The sequence below is a fragment of the Pyrgilauda ruficollis genome, unplaced genomic scaffold (genome assembly GCF_017590135.1).
Source record: "Pyrgilauda ruficollis isolate IOZ18807 unplaced genomic scaffold, ASM1759013v1 scaffold372, whole genome shotgun sequence".
NCBI classification, from domain to species: Eukaryota; Metazoa; Chordata; class Aves; order Passeriformes; family Passeridae; genus Pyrgilauda; species Pyrgilauda ruficollis.
Genome location: NW_024525179.1, coordinates 1 through 21,341, shown reverse-complemented (window position 1 = coordinate 21,341; position 21,341 = coordinate 1). Strand labels below are relative to the sequence as shown.

Genomic DNA, 21,341 nt, shown 5'->3' with positions numbered 1-21,341 from the left:
CTTATAATAGTTAATTGCAAACAAAAGATTGGTTCAAAGGCCTTCTTCCATGCTTTGCTTTCCTCAGTTGTTTATTAGAACTCATCTTTATAACTGTCCCATGGCCGTGTTCTACACATTTCACAATTACAATTACACAGGTTACCTTTGTTTACCTGACACGAAACACAACTTTGTATTTCACATGAGCTGACCTCTGTGTACATTTCTTCTGCATAGGGGCAACTGATACCAGCACATGTTGGTTCTCTGGTTCATCTGCCAGGCCTGTCACAGGGGTTGGAGTAGTTGCAGGGCCTGTTGTCTTGTCAGATCCAGAGACCTTCTTGTACCCCTGAGAGTACTGAGTGGTGTTGATCAGGGCTCAGTAGGACTGGGCCAGGCCCCAGCATATTGCAGTGATTTGTGTCTCTCTGGAATTGCCAGGGTGACTGTCTTGGTTTGAAAGACAGGTGTCTGCCAAGGAGGATGGGAACCTCCTTTGGAATGGAAAATATTACCTCCTTCCCTCCAAATTACTATAACTTTGAAATTAGGGGGTTTCAGGCAAATATATGGGAAAATGAATAACAGTTCTTTACTAGTGTGTGTGTATGTATAACAAGGCAAACAAACAACAATAATGGCATCAACAACAAACAGAACCAAAAACCCAGTAAAAGCCTGCTTTCGGCCATCAAGCACTTTCCCCTTTGGTGCAGTAATGGTAATAGCTGGCAGGGGCGCTGTTGGCTCCCAGCAGGGCAGGGCAAGGTGCAATGATTCCCCTGCAGCTGCAGAGGGCGTTGTGGCTTGAGCTCAGCCTCCTCTCTCCATGCTGTAATGGCAGGCGAGTCAGCAGAAGAGATAGAAAAGGGGCTTCCTTTACAAACCCACAGGGGCAGTTGGTCCCGGTGCCCCTCCAGGTGGTGAGATGGGCTTTAGCAGGAACCTCAGAGCAGCAGGCTGGAATTGCAGAGGTGAGCAGACCCTGGGGGTGGCAAACAAAATGAAGCAGAAACTCTGCAGCTGTAGGAGGAACCGCAGGGGTTGGGCAGACAAGGGGTATTGGGTTAAAGTGTCGTGAAAAACCCAAACTAGTGGCAAAAGACAGCAGAGCTGGACAGTGGAAGCCGGGGTCCTGCAAGCAGCCAGGAGAGGCTCCCTTGGAGGGGCTCGGGGTCCCGGGTTTTCCCCTGGAGCACCCATGTAGATGGTGAGGGTCCTTTTCCAGTAAGGTCAGGTGTTAATAAGGTCCCAGTTCAACCACCATTTAATCGAACTTGTTAGGAAAATTAATCCACAAACATCAGAGGTTTATCTCCAAATAGGAGACAGAGGAGTTCTTTTACTTTATTCGAATAAAGGGAGAGTCCATGGGGCATTCCCCTGGGGTCTCTCAAATTTTTGGAGGACGCAGCCTCCTTTTTATCCTAATTAATCCTAATGGCCACATTTCCATTCTCTCTTTCCCCATTGGCTGAGGTACTTGAGAGGTACAGACTTCCTGATATGCCTGATACCAAAGATTTCCCTCTAATGTATAACCCTCCCTTTTAATTTTTAATTCTTATGGAATTTAGGGTTTTCCCCCATTGTTTCTTTCATCTTTCAATGTCCAATTTATCAGCAACCCTAAAGTTTATTTGTAAAAGTAAAAATCTTTTTCCATTCATCAATCAGTGTAATCCTTCCCATTGTTTCTTTTTTCTCTCAGTGCTAGTTTTATCTACCAGCAGAGCCATAGCTTGTTTGTAAAATCTGCCATTCCTCTCAAACTGCTACCAACACCCTGACCAACAGGGTGTCAGGTTGTATTCTGACTCTGTCAGTGTTTTTGTATTATTGCATGTTATAGGTAATAAATGATAAAGCCAAATTAATAATTAATAAAAATAGATTTTATTTTGTGACTGAGATACAGTCTCCGATAGCCCCAATCAAAGGGACAGCATCGAGCCCGGGATCGGCGCTGGGTGAACTCTGATCCGAACTCTACCGCTTTGGATCCCCTCTGTTCACGAAGGCTGTCCCTGTCCAGGTAGTTTTTATACAGTTTTTTCTGCCTGGGGCAGAGTCTCTCTATTGCGGAGCATCATTAACGGGACATCACGCCATGATCAATATGATCAAGTGAAGCCGATTTATTACAAAAAGCAAGCTATTCTTATACTGTTTTCTATTGTTCACGCCTCAAGCTAATACATGATTTGTTAAATCCTTTCTATGCATGCATTTTAATATATCAGTTAATTTTAGTTAATCTTCCTTCTTTAGGCGTCTCGTTGCGGTTTTCTTGTCTGCCTTTGCATCCTGAACTGTCTGCTTTTGAGCGTGTTCTTCTCCTTTCGTGACCTTCAAGGGCATGGTGACCTTACTCAGTTTCTATGAAGGCTGGATTGTGCATATGTTGTACATGTCAATTGTCCTGCAAAAAACTCTCAGCATCTCTCCTTTTCTTTTCATGGCTTCATATATTCATGTAGTCTCCTTTCTCTGTGTTGGGCTGGACAAAACCATTTCTGGGAAGCGATGAATGCTGATCGTTGAGTTAGGGGAACCTGGTATTGGGATGCAAGTTCCTGACGACTCTGGCTATCTCGATCATAGACACTTATCTAGTATTCATCGCTTGGGTGTTTCCTGGACTGTTCTCAGGAAAAAGCCCATCTCCATAGGAGCCACATATTTTAGTTTGTTAATTAGGTCTTTTCGCTGCCATCTGTGCTTTCACAATTTTGTGAGGCAATCTCCCCGGCTTCGGCTTGTGGGTTTAAAACTTTTAAGAATATTTCTTACAAGCATCTTACAAGCATAACCTATTTCTTGTATATTTCACATAAGCACAAATTATTCCAAAGCATATATTACGTTGCATTTATTTTAATTTTCCTATTAAATTGTATTTCTGACTTGGGATCTCCCACTGGTTTGATTTCAAACTAGTACACTCACCCATGGTAGGAGAAGCAGTGGGAGGGCAAAGGCGCTGTAGTGGCAGCCAATCCTCTGGGCAGCAACTGTTAGGCACTAAACCCCACCTGTCTCCACTCTGATCCTGAGAGCAAGAGAGACAGAGAGGCTGAGCCCAGCCCCTCATCCTCCAGCCAAAATCTCGAGGTATCTTTGCCGTCCCCAAGAGAAAACCCCCCCAGCTAAGAGAGTAGCCAGTTGCACCCTTCCCCCTACTTTAGCTACTTCTTTTGTCTCTTAAGTACCAGTCATTATCATCTCCTAGGTAACAAATGGGACAAAATTCCCTGAGAGAAAAAAAAAAAAAAAGGAAAAATCCTAACCCTCAACAGTGACAGACATGTTTTCCAAATATTTTACTAGTTTTTTTGGATTCTGCACTTGTTCAGGGCAGGGGCAGGTGACATTATAGTGGGGGTCTGCTACAGGCTGCCTGACCAGGAAGACTAAACTGATGAGCCCCTCTATAAACAGATAGGAACGGCCTCATATTCACAAGCCCTGGTCGTTATTGGGGTGGGGACTTCACCCTGACATCTGCTGGAAGGACAACACCACAGCAGGGCACAAGCAATCCAAAAGTTTACAGGAATATGTTGTTGACAACTTCCTTCTCCAAGTGATAGAGGAGCCAACAAGGACAGGTGCTATGTTGGACCTTGTTCTTGTGAACAAGAAGGGGCTGGTGGGGAATGTGAAGCTCAAGGGCAGCCTGGGCTGCAGTGATCATTGTGAGAAACAATTGTTCACTTTTAAAATTTCAAAGGTTTATTAAATCTTAACAAAAATACAACAAAAGAACTAAATAAGGAAAAATTGAAGCTCTGGGAGTTTCTGTGACTATCAGCTACATACTCATCTACAAAATGGATGCTCTGCCTTTTATACCCTTAGCCCCTCCCAAAGTTTTGTCAGTCAACTCCTCTGACATCCATTGGTGGAGATTACTTTCTTACATCTTGATTGGAGGTCAGGTGTTGTTACACTGCACCTCTTGGTAATAAGCTGGCCCTCTCCAAATGTCCTGACTACTAAGGCTATTACAAGGGGGGAGGGGAAAGAGGACTATGGGAGGAATATTACAATAACATCACTATACATTTTAACATCTGCATAATATCTATCTCTTAATTGTGAAAGCCAACTATTACATTACTCATCTATAACACCATGAAATGGTAGAGTTCAAGAACCTTAGAGCAGCAGCAAGATCACTGCCCTGGACTTCAGGAGAGCAAACTTTGGTCTCTTCTGGGATTTGCTTGGTAAAGTCGCATGGGATAAAGTCCTGGAAGGGAGGTCCAAGAGAACTGGTTGATGTTCAAGGATCGCCTCCTCTAAGCTTAGGAGCAATGAATCCTAATGAAGAGGGAATCAAGCAAAAATGCCAGGAAGCCTGCATGGATGAAGAAGGAGCTGCTGGACAAACTTAAACACAAAACGGAAGCCTACAGAGGGTGGAAGTAGGGACATGTAGCCTGGGAGGAATACAGAGAGATTGAGCAGCCAGGAATCAGGTTAGGAAATCTAAAGCACTAGCAGAAGTAAATCTGTCCAAGAACATCAAGGGTAACCAAACAAAAAAGCTTCTATTGGTATGTAATTTTATTGGGTTTGTATGGCAAATCTTTCGTAGTGGGGGAGCTGCTGGAGTGACTTCTGTGAGAAGAAGCCAGAAGCTTTCTCCGTGTTCAGCAGAGCCAATCCTTGGCAGCTCCAAAGACAGATGTGCTGCTGGTCAAGGCTGGGCCAATCAGAAATGGTAATGCATCTGTGAGAATATATTTAAAAAGAAAGAAAAAGTTATTGTGCAGTTGTAATTGCAGCCAGAGAAGAGCGGGATGAGAACATGTGAGAGGAACAACTCTGCAGACATCAAGGTCACTGGAGAAGGAGGGGGAGGAGGTGCCCAAGGTGCTGGAGCTGAGATTCCCCTGCAGCCTGTTGTGAAGACCATGGTGAAGCAGCTGTGCCCCTGAAGACCATGGAGATCCATGGGGATGTAGAGATGCACCTGCAGCCTGGAGAAGAGACCCACACTGGAGCAGGTGGATGCCTGAGAGAAGACTGTGACCCCGTGGGATAATATCTCTAATTCAAGTCTGGTTTGCCCATGATGGTATTTGGGGTATGATCTCTCCTGGTCCTTATCTCAACTCATAAAACCTTTGTTATAATTTCTCTCCCCTGTCCAGCTGCGGATGGGAGTGAGAGAGAGGCTTTGGTGGGTACCTGGCATCCAGCTAAGGTCAACCCACTACAATTGGCAATAAAAGAAAGACTTGGCTGGATGGTTGCACTCAAAGACTTGCAGTAAAGGGCTCAATGTCCAAGTGGAGATCAGTGATGAGTGGTGTTCCTCAGAGGTTGGTATTGGGGCCAGTGCTGTTTAACATTTTTGTTGGTAACATGGACAGTGGGATTGAGTGCACCCTCAGCAAATTTGTTGATGACACCATGCTGTGTAGTGCAGTTGTCATGCTGCAGGGAAGGGATCCCATCTAGAGGGACCTTGACAGACTTTAGAGGTGTGTCTGTGCAAACCTCAGAGTTCAACAAGGCCAAGTGCAAGATCCTGCACCTGAGTCAAGGCAATTCCAAGCACAAGTATAGGCTGGGCAAAGAATGGATTGAGTGTAGCCCTGGGGAAAAGGACTTTAAGATGTTGGTGGATGAGAAACTCAACATGTCTCGGCAATTTGCACTGACAGCCCAGAAGGCCAAGTGTACCCTGGGCTGCATGAAAAGAAGCATGACCAGCAGGTCAAGGGAGGTGATTCTTCCTGTATACTCTGCTCTTGTGAGACCCCCACCTGGAGTACTGTAATCAGCTCTGGAGCCCCCAACATAGGAAGGATGTGGACCTGATGGAGTGAGTCCAGAGGAGGCCTTGAAGATAATCAGAAGGCTGGAGCATTTCTCCTATGAACACAGGCTGAGACAGTTTGGGCTGTTCACCCTGGGAAGAGAAGGCTCCAGGGAGACCTTGTAGCAGCCTTCCAGTACTTTAAGGGGGCCTACAAAAGAGCTGGAGAGGGTCTGTTTACAAAAGCATGGAGTGACAGGACAAGGGGTAATGGCTTTAAACTGTAAGAGGGTGCATTTAAATTGAATAATAGGAAGAAATTATGCCCTATGATGGTGGTGAGGTACTGAAACAGATTGCCAAGAGAAGTTGTGGCTGCCCCATCCCTGGAAGTGTTCAAGGCCAGGCTGGACAGGGCTCTGAGCAACCTGGTCTAGTGGAAGGTGTCCCTGCCCATGGCACAGGGGGGTGGGGTGGGGGTAGGAACTAGATGATCTTTAAAGTCCCTTCCAACCCAAATCATTCCATGATTCTGTATACTGGACATGACATTCTAGGGTATGGAATATCCCTTTGACCAGTCCAGATTAGCTGTCCTGGACATGCTCCCTCACAGACTGTTGTGTACCTCTGCCCTGGCAGAGCATGAGATGCAAAGAAGTCCTGGACTCAGGGTAAGCATCACTTAGCAACAACCAAAACAAGTGTGTTATCAATAATTTTCTCATACTGAATCTAAATCAGCACTGTACTAGCTATGAAAAAAACCTGAACTCTATCCCAGCCAAAACCAGAGCAGACAGTGTGAAGGGCACAGTTCCTGGGGAAGATATTTTTAAGTTGGTGGTTGGAGGGTGTCCTGGCTTAGGGCAAATTTGGGAGAAAACCTCCGAATGGGGTCCCTCCAGAAAGCAAATTCAAGCGGCCCCTCCCCCAACTGGTTCTGGAAAAAAAATTTCCTTGGAGAAAAGTGTAAAAAACCTGTTTATTCAACAGGCAAAGCATTCACCAGCATGAAAAAATGAACAATATTAAAAAATGAAACATCTCACTGCTCTGAAGAGATGGCAGACTCAGAAAGTCCCTTTCATGAGGTGTAGCTTAGCTCACTCAGTCTCTTATCAGTCCCTCTGGCACTGGAATGCAGCGTCCCAGCCCTGGTGGGCCACAGGTGTGAGCTTCTGGTGTTTTTCTGGGTTCTTCAGTCCAGACCAGGTTTGAACAGTTACAAGAAAAAGAAAAAAGCACAGTCCAGGGAATTTCTCTGCCTCAGCTAGCAAAAAACTAACTAAAAGCAAAGGAGAGCTCTCTCCCACTGCCCACTGCAGACAACAGGGTCTGTGAGAAGGATGCGGGGAGCAAGTGCAGTCTCTGATAACAAACTCCACGCTTCATCAGTGAGACCAAAATTTTCACCTTCAGGCCAACTTGTAATTATCTCCAAAATCCCTAGGTGATTCAGTTTTCCAATACGGGTGCACTGTGTGATGAGAGCATTCCACTTGCTCTATGTGGCATTGGTGGCATGGTGTGTAGAGGGAACCTTTGCTTTGAACATCCACTCCAGCACCGGTAGTTGGGGTGCCAGGAAGAGTTGTGCTTCTATGCCTATTACCTCTGAGGTGGCTTGGACTCCTTCTTGTTGGTTGGTGGAGACATTGTTGTGATCTTATTGATGACCTCGGTGGGAATCTGACACAGTCCATCTTGCCACTTTCCTCCCAGGAACTGGATGTCTTGAGCAGGTCCCTTAACTTTGCTCTTCTTGATGGTGAAACTGGCTTTCAGGAGAATCTGAATGATTTTCTCTCCTTTCTCAAAAACCTCTGCTGCTGTGTTCCCCCACACAATGATATCATTGATGTACTGCAGATGTTCTGGAGCCTTACCCTTTTCTAGTGCAGTCTGAATCAGTCTGTGGCTGATGGTGGTACTGTGCTTCTATCAAGCAAGCTAAGTGGGTGAAACCACTATGGTATGGTGGGTGGTGGTCCAAATATAAGTATGGACAGGCTTGGCAGATTGATTACATTACACTGCCCCAGACACACCAAGGTAAGCGCTATGTGCTCACAATGGTAGAAGCCACTACTGAATGGTTGGAAACCTACCCTGTGCTTCACGCTATGGCCCATAACACCATCCTAGGTCTTGAAAAGCAAGTCCTTTGGAGGCATGGTACCCCTGTGAGGATTGAGTCAGACAATGGGACTCATTGCAAGAATGGCCTTATCAACACCTGGGCTAGGGAACAAGGCATTGAGTGGGTGTACCATATCTCCTACCATGCACCAGCTGCAGGCAAAGTGGAGAGGTACAATGGACTGTTAAAAACCATCTTGAAAGCATTGGGTGGGGGATCTTTCAAAAATTGAGAGCAGCATCTAGCAAAGGCCACCTGGTTAGTTAACACCTGAGGTTCCACCAAGCGAGCAGGCCCTGCCCAGTCTGACCCCCTGCATATACTAGACGGAGACAAAGTCCCAGTGGTGCATGTCAGAGGTTTGTTAGAGAAGACAGTTTGGATCAATTCTGCCTTGAATACAAATAAACCCTTCTGTGGGGTTGTCTTTGCTCAGGGACCAGGTTGCACATGGTGGATAATGCAGAAAGATGGAGCAACATGATGTGTACCTCAGGGAGATCTGATTGTGGGGTGAGAACCATATGTAAATATCACTGTTTGCTGAATGTCACTGCCATTGTCTGTATATAGCTGTATACTGTATATATATATATACATATATATATATATATGTATAATGTATGTGTTTGTAGAGTTAGAATATATATTAGTTTTGGTAGTAAGCTGACGATATGGGGATATGGGGTGGAATGTCCTGGGGTGACTTTATGATGCTTGTATCCCCAATCGTCTGTTCTGTTTGTGCTGGATATTAAGTTCTGCACCTATAAGGCTGGTTCCGAGAGTGAAGGGGGAGAGAAGCTGCTAAGAGCTTCCTCTGTGCCTAGCAAAACTAATAGCTGGCTAGCTCTGAGAATTGACAGCCTGTTAAACCATTAATAAATCTAGATCTGCCTCTGTAAGATTCACATTTTAAAGACAGGCAAGCCCGGGAAAAAACTCTTCTTTGTTCCTGCTTTTAGAGAGAGAAGTTCCCTCTCCCCCTCCTGGCGTGGTGGACAGGCAGGGGGAGGGGAGGCTGCGGGGCCCCCGGTGTGCTGCAGCTGAGTCCTAGCCGGGCTGCTGAGATCTTAGCTGTTCCACTCCCCCCTCCCCCCCAGTGCAGCCGCTGAAGAAACTTTCATAGTAAATAGCTCTGGCTGAAGCCCTGCAGAGATCACATGACCACCCACAGGCCTGGGTGAGATAGTAACTCTTTCACTGCGCAGACAAAGCTTACAAAACATCGATCCTCTCTCAAGTGAAAGAGTGAAGACACGCAGAAGACAACATGAGACACTGAGGTCAATAAAGAAGAAGTAAAATTCCAGATGGGAGAAGAATGAGGAGATGCCTTAGTTTTGGGCTGAAATTCTCTTGTAAGGCTATGGAGAAGAATATAATTGATACATCAGACTCTTTTTCCCTGTAACTCATTAAATGCATTGAAGGGATGTAGCGTTCTAACCACAGCCATGAACAGAGGCACCAGTGTTGAAATAAGTAGATGTTGCAGTAGCTGTGATCAAATGAGAAGTTTGAACAGAAAGAAATGAGAGAGATGAAATGAGAAACCTTGCCCCAGGAATGGAAGAAAACCTCTTTTTCCCAGAGATGGATGAAGAGAACTTTTGTTTTTATGCTAGAACAGCTCATCATTAAAAATGGCACCCCCATAAGTTGACATGGCCCAGGAACACAGCTGTGAGAAGGCTGTGAAAGATGGGAGGGACTTCACAAATGCAGATTCCCGGGCGGATGCTATTAGTGAAAATTAAAAACCACAAGAGAACTGTTTCTTGTGGAGAAGTCTCCATGGCATGGCAAGAGAGACTCCTCTCCCTACGTGAACTGAAGAAAGACTATTTTAGAAGTGGTAAACTGACTGAAAATTGGCAGGTTTTGTCTCTGTACATTGTCAGTGGGAAAGGAAAGAGGAGTTGGGGGGAGAAAAAGTGTTTTAAAGGTTTATTCTGATTCTTATTATTCTTCATTTAGTTCTGTTAATAAAGTTTTCTTTATACCCTTTAAAGTTTGAGCCTGCTTTGCTCTCCTGTTAATTCTTATCTTGCAGCAGAAAATGAGTAATTCTAGTGGGTGCATTGGCATTTGGCAAGTGCTCAACCCACCACATTATTTGGTGCATTGGCTGGGAAACAAAAAATTGGTGAACCAAAACTGCTACACGAAATTGGTGTTTCCGCTCAGTTTCGAACTGAAACCGCCACAGAGGGTGAAGGAGCAGCTGACACTGGTAGTGAGTGAGCAGTTTCCTTCATGTGGAATGCTGTTCTGGCCTGTCTGTGCTGGTTGGTTTGAGCCATGTTGGGTGGTAGTGTTTGGGGGGTGTATCTTTTGGTTTGCTAATGATGTGTTGGGGTGAGGAAGGCCTAGGCCAATGTACTTTACATAGTTAGGCAGGTCCCCCTAACCACTGATGTGTGACCACAGGCAGGAGCATCCCGGGCCAGTTGTTGTCATAGGAGAACAATGAGTAGTGCATGTCCTATGCTTTTTTTGGCTTTTTGGTGTTTCTTGGGTGGGTTTGGTAGCACTGAGGTGCTGTTCCTTGTCCAAATCTCCCCAGGCCTTGGTGGGCCCCTTCCTTGCCTCTTTCAGGTCCACTTTGTCCATGCCACCCTGCTTGGCCACAAGCAGTGCTGTAGCATTGCTGAATGATTGTGATGGGGTGGTGGAGATGGCTTTAATATCTTGGCAGTGGGAGACAGTTTGGAAGGGAGAGGGGTGGTGGTGGTGTTAGAAATGAGAACAGGCTCCCAGTACTAAAGTGATTTCAGCATTTATTATAAGAAAAAGGAAAGGCCTAAAGCATGGGGGCCCATGGGCTGAGCAGGAGCGTTCCTGTCAAGGATGCTGCAACGCCAGCGCTGGGTCTTTTCAGCAGTGATGTAGTGATGTCCCTGATGTCCCTGATGTCCCAGATAAAGCGGCACAAATTCAGTGGGTCAGAAGCCCCTTTTTATTCTGTTTTTTGTCCCTTTAGATTGGTTTCTTTTTGGATCCTTCATTTGCATGAAGGTTTAAGGCGCTTGATTGACCCATTACAGTTCTGTCCAGGCTGGCTTGTTTCGCTTGGGGGTGGTGCACTTTACTTAGGTGTATTATGGTACGTTGAGTACCGTATTTCTTATAACTACCCTTTTAACCCCTTTTACAATATAATAACCAAACTAACAGTACATGATTAACGATCTATCAACTATTTTACAACAGTTTCTAACCTATTTTTAACAGTGGAAGAGGAGGAGTGTGCAGGGCAGGCAGCATGTTGTTTGGGTGAGTGTGTGCTTGAGGGTCTAGCATCAGTGGGAGATGTCTGTGGACTTGGAGGGCTATGGTGGGTCCCTGAGAGTGGCCTGCTGTCCAGAGCTTTCAACCAGGGCAGAAGGCATCAGTGGGATGGGCTGCAGGAGGGAGGCTTATCCCTGCGTGCCTGTGGAGACCCTGTCTTTGCCCTTCATGCATATGTATGATGGCCTTCTTCTCCTTAGAGCACAGCAATTTTCTCCAGTGCATGGGCTGTGTCACAACCTGGCCCCAGCCTCACCGTGGTCATGCCTGTTTCCCTGTTGGCACAGGCACCTGACTGGAAAAGGTATGAGCAGTGCTGATCAATCCCAGCCCTTGCTGCTGTTGCCTCCACTCAATCTGTGGCTGCTGATGGTGGCTCGAGATGGGCATTTGATGCAGGTGTGCTTGGTGGGGGGACAGGAGCTGGTTGACTCTCCATCTGCCACATGTGTCCACATGTTCAAAGCAGATGCAAGCTTTGAGTTGGACATGGTCCCAGAGGCAGGTGCAGATGAAGTCCTGGATGAGCCTGAAGTATTTGTTGATACTGAACAGCAGGTTGTGAGGTCCTTGGCCTTCAAAGAGCATGCCATTGGCTGGCATGCATTGCTCCAGATGGTGGATGTAATGCTGGAGGTTGTTCAGGAGGTCCTGCCATGCCTGGGTATCCCAGTGTTGGGGAGTGCTGGGACTGCTGAGGATGTACAAGAGGTGCTGGAGGATGCGGGGGGCAGTGGTGACAGCTTGCTGTGGGTAGTTGATGTGGAGGAGGATGTTGAAGGCAAATGGCACATGCTGGTGGTGGCAGGGCTGTGGTGGGCTGGGAGCTGTCCTGGGGGAAGGTGATGTCACAGGGATGCAGGTGGCAGCAAGCAAGGGCTGTGGCAAAAGCCAGCAGGAGGAGTAGGAGCACCAGGGCACCGTGCTGCAGGCAGGGCTGTGGGTGCTGCATGGCAGGAGTCTGGTCAGGCTTGGTGGTGGGTGAGAGTAAATGCTGTGCTTGGATTGCTTCTGGGCAGTCAACTTTATATGGTTCTGTGGCCTTTCTTTCATCATCATCTAGGCAGCATTTCTGTTTACATTTTTGGTTTTGCTTTCTGTTTACTGTCTCCTGAGGGCTGCTGTTGAAGTGTGGGGGAAACCTGGCTCCTGTGTGTTGCTTTAAGAGTATGGATTTAACTTTCGCCTGACAGAGTGTCTTCAAGGACTTTCACTGAGACAGTTTCACAAAGTCCAATATAGATAGTTTATTGAGGGGACAGATTCAGAATTGCTGTTGATAAATTCTCTTGCTGTGTTAATGCTAAATATCCTAAGGCTAGCCAATGATTAATTAAGCTAAGAATTCACAGTTCACTAAGCTTAACTTCACATTTAATTAAGCTTACTTTCATCTGGGTGTCATCTGCTAAATGCAATTTCTTACTGAAAGAAGCATCCCTGCTAAGGGAGAAAGGAAAATGAGTTAGAACTGTCAATTTGCCCAGCAATCAGTGAAGTGTCTCCTCTTAAGGAGGTGTTTCTCATCTCCACCAAGTGTTTGCAAAGGACCAGATTTATAATCTTGAGGAGATGAGACTAGGTCATAGTTTATAAACTTCTAACAAGACTTGTTATGTGTGGATAAGGGAGTATGAGGCTAATGTCTGGTAGAGAGGCATGGGTGCTATTCTGTGAGGCTTCTGTGGTTGTTTTTCTAGCTTCATTGAGACATCAAGCAGAGGCCTTTGCTTCACCCCAGACATCATTCAGTTGTTAAGATAAGCATGCCCTTGCTCAAGCCAGGTGCAAGATAAACAATTGGCTCAGCTCAAGTTCTTGCTCAACTAGTCTCATCAATTCTCCACATTTTGACACAGCAAGCCTGGCAGTTTTCTACACTGTGCTGTTATGGTTCAGTGGGTGATGAAAGCATGGTGGCATAGACTTTTGGGGTAGCTGTACTGGGTGTTATAAATGAAAAATAGCCAATTTTAATAAAAATATAAAAAATAAAATTTATTGCACGACCATAATACAGTCCCGACAGCCACCACCCAAAACGGACAGCGTACCACCCCCGTCGGTGATACGGGTGAACGTGAGGAATGGACTCACTAGTACCAGACCTCCCCGTCCACACCAGCTGCTTCGAGGCAGCAGTTCTTATACAGTTTATTTTGCCCGCAGCAGGATGTCTTTGTTTCTTTCTGAGTTCTTCATATTCAAGTTGGTTTCTTTCTCTGGCTTGGGCTGCACAAAGCCTCTGTCCGGGAATAGAATAATACACTTCCCTGATTCCCGGAATCTGGCATTCGGTCCGCAGGTGCTGATGGCTCTGGTTATCACTGGGCGCATACCTTTGTGAATGCCCATCTCCCGTGTAGCCGAGGTTCCCTTCGAAAGCAAATGTCATGGTGTCCATCTGCTCTGCTTCGGTTTTTCCATCCTGAGGAAAGGGGTTCTCCCCCCCCTCCACAGTTTATTTTATACACATATATTTTTATACAACGTTTATTTCCACAAATTACTAACTATATTCCTAACACTGGGGATGCATTTTAGGGTTTCCTTTTTGTCTCTTTTGTGAGTGGTCTTGCTTGGTTTTATTTTCAAGTTTGTCTGTTAGTCTGTTGCAGGCTGCCTGTGTAGTAGAGATCTTATAAATGCCTTAGCTGGTGTGCATGCTACCTAGCGAGCTGCTTGGTGGAACTTACTTCTATTACATCAGAACACATTCTTTTTCAGTCCTTTTCTGTCTTGCATTTTGAGTCTATTCCTGATATGTCAGTTTTGACTTTAGGCACCTTTTCCTGCATGCCTTCTGTAAGTCAGGAAATACCCATGTTGTTTGATGAGAAGAGTATCTCTTCTGATGTTTTCCTATGGGCGGGAATGAAATGTAAACATAACTGGTTTGCACTTGTATTTTCTAATGTTTTTTGTTTTAAATGTGTGTATGCACAGGTGTGTGGGATAGGGATATTCAGTGCTAATGTGGTTTTCCTGTTGTGGTTTAACGCCAACCAGGCACCAAGCCCCAAGCAGCCACTCACTCCCCCCACCAGAGGGATCAGGGTGAGAATCAGAAGAGTAAAACCTTGAAAACTTGTGGGTTGAGATACAGACAGTCTAATAGAAAAAGCAAAAGCTGCACACACAAACAAAGCTAAACAAGGAAGTAATTCACTGCTTTCCATGGGCTGGCAGGTGTTCAGCCACCTTCAAGAAAGCAGGCCTCCATCACATGTAAATGGGGACTTGGGGAGACAAACTCCATCATTCCAAATGTGTCGTCTCCCCCCCCTCTTCCTTCTTCCTCAAGCTTTATATGCTGAGCATGATGTCTCATGGTCTAGAATATCCCTTGAGTCAGTTGGGGTCACCTGTCCCAGCTGTGTCTCCTCCCAAGCTCCCACGCACCCCCAGCCTCCTCCCAGCATGGCTGTACAAGGAGCAGAAAAGGCCTTGACTCTGTGTAAGCTCAACAATAACAAAAACACCTCTATATTATCAACCCTGTGTTCAGCACAAATCCAAAGCATAGCCCCATACCAGCCACTGGGAAAAAAAATTAACTCTACCCCAGCTAAAACCAGCACATCCCCTACCTGAGGGGCAGTGGTAATAATTGCAATTTTAGATCCTGTTCTCATGTGGATTTGGTTTTATTTTTTCTGATTTATATAGGGAAAAAAATGCTACTGTGTCAGTTCCAGTTCATGTCTAATGAATTCTGTTCAGATCTCTTCTCCAAATCTGCTTTTTGTGTTATGATGTTCCTTAGAAGGAGATGGGAGTGCTGCTTTTGAGTAAACTGCAAAGATTTTTAATATGAATTTGGTTGTTTTGCTAAGTGATTCATGCTGGAGGTGCTGAGATGGAATTAACTGGGAAGGAAAGGAGGATGAAATATAGCACAGTTTCAAATTACAGGAAACACCTGCAATACTAAATCCTTGCCAGATGGTTTCAGGTTCAGTGATGGAGGACTGGGTTTAGGAGATGGGAAGGATGGGCAGAAATGCAGCAAGGCAGAAGGTGCTGGGGAATTTGCAGAGAGGGGTATGAAGGAGGAGGATGCTTTTCCAATGTTGAAGACTGTGAAAATTGATATGTAAATGGTTAAAGCATTAACTCTTTTTGCTGGTTTGAAGGCAAGCCAGCAGGAGGAATTAACTCCACACAAATATGTTGCAAGAGATTCCAAGTCAGAACTACAATTTAATAGGACAATTACAAAAATGGCAATACTCCAGGAACATTGGCTTAAGCCAACAAAGTCAGAATATAACCTGACACCCTGTTAGTCAGGGTGGTGGTAGCAGTCCTGTTAGAGTGATGGATGTGGCCTTGTCAAAGCAGTGATCCTGTAGAAAGGTCTGATCCTTCTCTGGAGGTCCAGTGGTTGTATCATGCTGTCCCAAGTCCCAGATTACATACAGGTAGGAATGTTTGGTTCCTCCCCCAGGGCGGGGAATTTCACAATGGGATGATGTAATTCTATGAGTCATGCTGGTGAGTCCTTGATATCCCATTAGCAGGGATGCCCTCCCCCCTTTAGGCTGTGTGCATTGGGCAGCTGTTGAAAATGAGCGACTATTAACAGCTCATCAGAAGGCGATATAGGTGGTGAAAGAATACATACCTTACATTGTAATGCAAGACACTCTTAATGGATTGGAGGTGGTGGGGAGAAACCCATGAGAATTAAGAGGAAAATTACTTAGTAGAGTACCAGCCTCATATGTGGAGTTCACCCATAAAGGGAAGGGTGAATTTTTCTCTTTTTGTCCCAAACTAAAGACAAAATATTGCTTTGGTTTTGCTGGCATGTCCTGTCTAAGTGAGAGCTTTCTAGGGTGAGAATTTTCTTACCTTCCTGTAGAAAAATGATCTAGGGCAGTGGTCTCCACCTTTTTTGATTGCACCACTTCATCAGCAAAAAAAATTGTGAGCACTCCCAATATATTTTTATTTATAAATTATATATGTATGCTATTGTACTAATATGTATGTTATAAAACATACATGAAAATAAAAAAAAAGATGAAAATTAAAAAAAAGTATGAGAACAAATTTTTATTTTTATGCTCTATTTTAAATTTTTATTGGTATTTATTAATTATACCAAAACAAATTTCTTCATGCACCCCAGTGGATTGTCTTGTGCACCTCACTTTAGAGACTACTGATCTGAGTTCTCTTGTAACATAGTTTAAGTAAATTTTCCAGTCATCAGGTGGTAACTCTTTTTCAACAGTTTTTTAAATAATTGTGTTTTCCTAGCTGATGTTTTTTACTTTTAGAAAACAGAGCATGTTAAAACCTTTAGACTACATCCACATTGTGATTATGGTCCTGGCTTGAATCTAGGTCTTTGGCCTCTGATGGTCTGTTGCTCTTCCAGACACAGTCTCGCTGGAATATGACAGCTCAGCGCTGTGGGTTGGGAGGGGTAAGCATTTAGTCGTTGCCTTTAATTTACCATTAAGAGATTAAATATTTGTCTATTATATTAAAAAAGTCTGCAAAATAGGTTTATTTTAAAGTTGAGGATACAGGTAAACCTTCAGCTATGCTGTACATAAGGTCAGTTTCTGCCCAAACTTCCTTTAGTTCTTTTAAAAATTTCTTATGCTTATAAGAAATATAAGGGTTATATTATAAAAAATATAAGGGTTCATAAGAGTTGTCCAGCTCTGTTATGGTTTCAGCATTTCAGCTATTAATAAATGATGATGTCTTTTTCTAAGGATTACTACGGAATTACATTCCCTGCTCCTGCAACCTTGACAGGCAGAGATGGAAGCCTTGCTAACAACCCCTTCTCAGGTGAGTATTCTTTAAACATGAGGATGGTGAGTGAGATGTGCTGGTCATCCTGCTGTTGCTGAAAAAGCAGTCATTTTCCCCTTCTGTAGGCAGTTAAACCCATCAGTCCAAACTAGCCAAACAAAAGCAAGCATCTTTCTCTAAACACTGATGTTGATTTTTTTTTTCTTCTTTTTTTTTTTTCCTTCATGGTTTTGGTCAGTAATTCATATGTGACTTGGCGGTTCTTGGGAGTAAGTTGGATGCCCTTTGATAATAAGTGCAAAATTGTTACAAGTTTAAATGGTAGTGTCATCTAGTGTCCTTCCCAAGCACATATAGGTGCTTGAAAACTATTTCATAGCTTAATCATTCTTCTTGAAATTTGACTGGCTTGCTTTCCTTTGTTACTGCTATTTTAGTACTTTAGTACTTGTATGTTCTCAGCAGGAGCTGCCTCTAGCAGGCTCCCTCTCACCCTCTCCAAATCTAATGGACTTCATTCCCAAAAGCATGTGGTCTAAGAAACCCTTGTTCATTCCTGCTCTTACTCTTCAGTTATTGTTGTGCAAAGATGACTTTAATGCTATCCTGGATTTTCAGCCAGTGGTTTTCTTTCACTACAATCTGATTTCAGCTTAAAACTGTAGCTATAGGTGTTATAATTCCTATAACGATTATATTAAGTGTTGCCATACCTTTTGGTAACCAACATAAAGGAATATTAGTTGGGAATGAGATAGATATGAGTGATATATGTCACCTCCCTAAAAACATGTGAGCATGGTGCTCTGTAGGCCACCAGAAAATGCAAGTGTTCAGGAGTTTTTCTGCTGCACAATCATTTCTCTTGGGAGTCTGCTTTTGGGGTAATAACCAAATTTCCCTTCCTACTTCTTAAAAAAGGTGGGCCACGATGCAAGTCTTGCTTTCCTGGCCTTCAGCTATTGTTTCCAGAACTTTGGTGGTGTGAGGAACCAGACATATTAACTGTAGTCATGCTTGATAAATAAACAGACTGACAAAAATATGCCTATCACTTCCTGTAAATCCTAACTTGCTTTCAGCCCATGAAGCTTAGCTAATCAGTTTACCCTCTAGGAAAGTCACACTTTAACCCAACAACTATTTGCTCTTTGGCTGTTTACCATAGTTTTGCTTTTAGCATGTTTTATTGCAATGATCTGATATAATGAATCTGCTCAGATTGTGTGAGATAGGTAAGTATTGGTATCTCCATTTTAACAATAGATTAGCCATGGCATGGAGTTCTCTGCCACTAACAGGCAATGTCCCTGTAGCCATCAGGAACAGAGACTGGGAGAGGGCTTCCCCATGAACAACTACAGGCTTTCAAGCGTAGGATGTGTTCTCTTCTGTAGTTGCCTACTTGTATTCAGAGATTTTGAATCCTTTGAATTCTCCACTTCTGGTGTAGCTTTGATAGCTTTTCTGATGAGTTTGTTCTTTCGCAGGTGATGTAACAAAATTTGGCCGTGGAGATTCTGCCTCCCCTGCTCCTACTACCACGCTCGCTCAGTCGCAGCAGAACCAGACTCAGACTCACCATACAACTCAGCAGCCATTCCTCAATCCAACCCTGCCCCCGGGGTACAGCTACACTGGGTTACCTTATTATGCTGGTGTGCCCAGTGTTCCCAGTGCATTCCAATATGGGCCAACCATGTTTGTAAGTGTGATAGCCTAAACTGTAACCCTCCCTGTGTGCCTCTCTGGTTTTGCTCTCTTCAGCCCAAACCTTCTACATCTTGGAATCACAGGATGGTTTGGGTTGAAAGGGACCTTAAAGATCATGTACTTCCAATGCCTCTGTCATGAACAGGGACACTTTTCACTAGATCAGGTTTCTCCAAGCCCCATCCAACCTGGCCTTGAACGCTTCCAGGGATGGGGCAGCAACAACTTTTCTGGGCAACCTGTGCCAGTGTCTCACCACCCTCACTGGAAAAAACATCTTCCTTATGTCCAATCTAAATCTACCCTCTTTCACTTTAAAGACATTCTCCCTTGTCCTGTCACTACAGATCCTGGTACAAAAATGTTTCTGTGTCTTTCTTACAAGCTCCCTTTAAGTACTGAAAGGCTACAATAAGGTATTCCTGGAGCCTTCTCTTCTTCAGGCTTAACAGCCCCAACTCTCTGAGCCCTTCTTCAAAGGAGAGGTGCTCCAGTCTTCTGATCATTTTCATGGCCCTCCTCTAGACCTGTTCTAACAGGTCTTTCTTGTACTGGGGGCCCCAGAACTGGATATGGTACTCCAGGTGGGGTCTCATGGCAGCAGAATAGTCATCTTTCCCAGTCTGTAAGGGATCTCCAAAAACATGCAAGCATGAGAAAATAGCTGCAGTCTCTTCCTCAAGAAAATGGGAAATTTAAAAGGCCAGAGCTCATGGATTGCTGTGCAGGTTACTATAAATAGCAGACAGCTCTTGGACTTGATGTTTCTGAAAGCCTGTAGCACCCTCCAGATAGTCAAAGGGAGATCCAAAGCTGTCAGAGAGCTGATAATGCCTAAGAAATCCTTTTGAGGATGGAGGAGACTGGATTAACTCAGACAGCAGGGAGTCTCAGGAGGGAAAATGTTATTTGGGAAGAGGGATGCTCCAAGCAGAAGGGTAGATGACTCTATTTTAGGGCCCTGTATGACTGTGTCTTATGAAACAGACTCGGACAGGAGTTGGTGTTTCATTTGATTCTGTGGGTGACAATTTGCTGTTTAAAGTCAGTGTATGAAAGAAATTCAACAAGGCCAAGTGCTGGGTCCTGCACTTGGTCACACCAACCCCCTGCAGTGCTACAGGCTGGGGCAGAGTGACTGGAAAGTGGCCCAGCAGAAAAGGACCTGGGGGTGCTGGTCAACAGCCAGATGAACTGACACTGTTGAGTCAGGGATGGAATGAAAGACTCCAGTCTTCATAAGGTGAATCAGAAGGCCTGTTTAATGAAAGTAGTGGGTCCTTTTATAATGTGACTCACTAAGGTGAGACTTGATTGGTCTCAAAGTAAAAACCTCTCACACTATTGGTGAACTATGAATAGCACACTCTGGAGAACCATATCTATAAACAACGGTTACAGAAAGAGAGATAATAATTGTTTTAATTCTTTTATCTAAGTTTCTCATAGCTTCCCAGGAAAATCCTGGGACAGCTATGTCTCTCTCTGTTCAGAGGATATGTGATTATCACACTGAACATGTGCCAGTGTGTGCCCAGGTGGCCATGAAGGCCAATGGCATTCTGGCCCGTATCAGCAATAGTGTGGCCAGCAGGACCAGGGCAGTGATCATTCCCCTGTACTGGGCACTGGTGAGGCCACACCTCGAATCCTGTGTTGAATTCTTGGCTCCTCACTACAAGAAAGATATTGAGGTGGTGGAGTGTGTCCAGAGAAGGGCAACAGAGCTGGGGAAGGGTCTAGAGAGTAAGTCCTATGAGGAGCTGCTGAGGGAGTTGGGGATGTTTAGCCTGGAGAAAAGGAGGCTCAGGGCAGACCTTCTCACTCTCTATAACTTCCTGACAGGAGAGTGAAGCCAGGTGGGGGTCAGGCTCTGCTCCCAGAGAACAAGGGTCAGGACAAGAGGAAATAGCCTCAAGCTGTGCCAGAGGAGGTTCAGGTTGGATATCAAGAAGAATTTCTTCACAGAAAGGGTTGTTAAGCATTTGAATGGATTGCCCAGGGAGGTGGTGGAGTCATCATCCCTGGAAGTGTTCAAGAGATTACTGGACGAGGTACTTAGTGCCATAGTTTAGCTGACAAGGTGGTGTTCAGTTGAAGGTTAGACTTGATCTTGGAGGTCTTTTCCAACCTTAATGATTCTATTATTCTAAAGAAATACACAGCCTGTTTTGAGATGGGGTTGTGATGTAATCAGGGGGGCAGCTCTGGCAGAAAACTTGGAGCTTGCATAAAGCCACTACAGCAATTTACTTCTGGAAGTGTGAGTGCCATGTCCCATGTCAGCCCACTGCTCCCAACGCCAGATCAAATTTCCCACAAGGTGAAGGTGCCTTCTCCACTAGATGGCAGAGGGACCTTGTGTTTTGTGTGCCATTCTCTGGTTAACAGTCTTTTGTTTCCTTCCTTTGTCCAGGTACCTCCAGCATCTTTAAACAGCATGGAGTCAACCTGAACACCACATCGACTCCTTTTCAGCAAGGGAGTGGCTATGGGCAGCATGGCTATGGGGCAGGTATGCTTACCACTGTGCTTTACACATGCATATCTGCAGAGCTGTTTGCTCACTGTAACACCGTGTCTTGTACACACTGGCAGGCTATGATGACTTAACACAGGGAACAGCAGCTGGAGATTACAGCAAAGGAGGCTACA

General features: G+C 44.8%; 1 protein-coding gene across 1 annotated transcript in view; it reads left to right on the top strand.

Moving 5' to 3' along the window:
- LOC121358123 (ubiquitin-associated protein 2-like) overlaps positions 1-21,335 on the top strand; it is a gene marked incomplete at its 3' end in the record, with an annotated part of 71,161 nt that extends 49,826 nt beyond the window's left edge. Inside the window, 5 exon segments of the mRNA XM_041476052.1 lie at positions 16,931-17,009; positions 18,464-18,678; positions 21,103-21,115; positions 21,118-21,201; positions 21,285-21,335. Of these exon segments, the coding sequence (XP_041331986.1) occupies positions 16,931-17,009; positions 18,464-18,678; positions 21,103-21,115; positions 21,118-21,201; positions 21,285-21,335 (442 nt within the window).
- Positions 21,336-21,341: the final 6 nt, after the last annotated feature.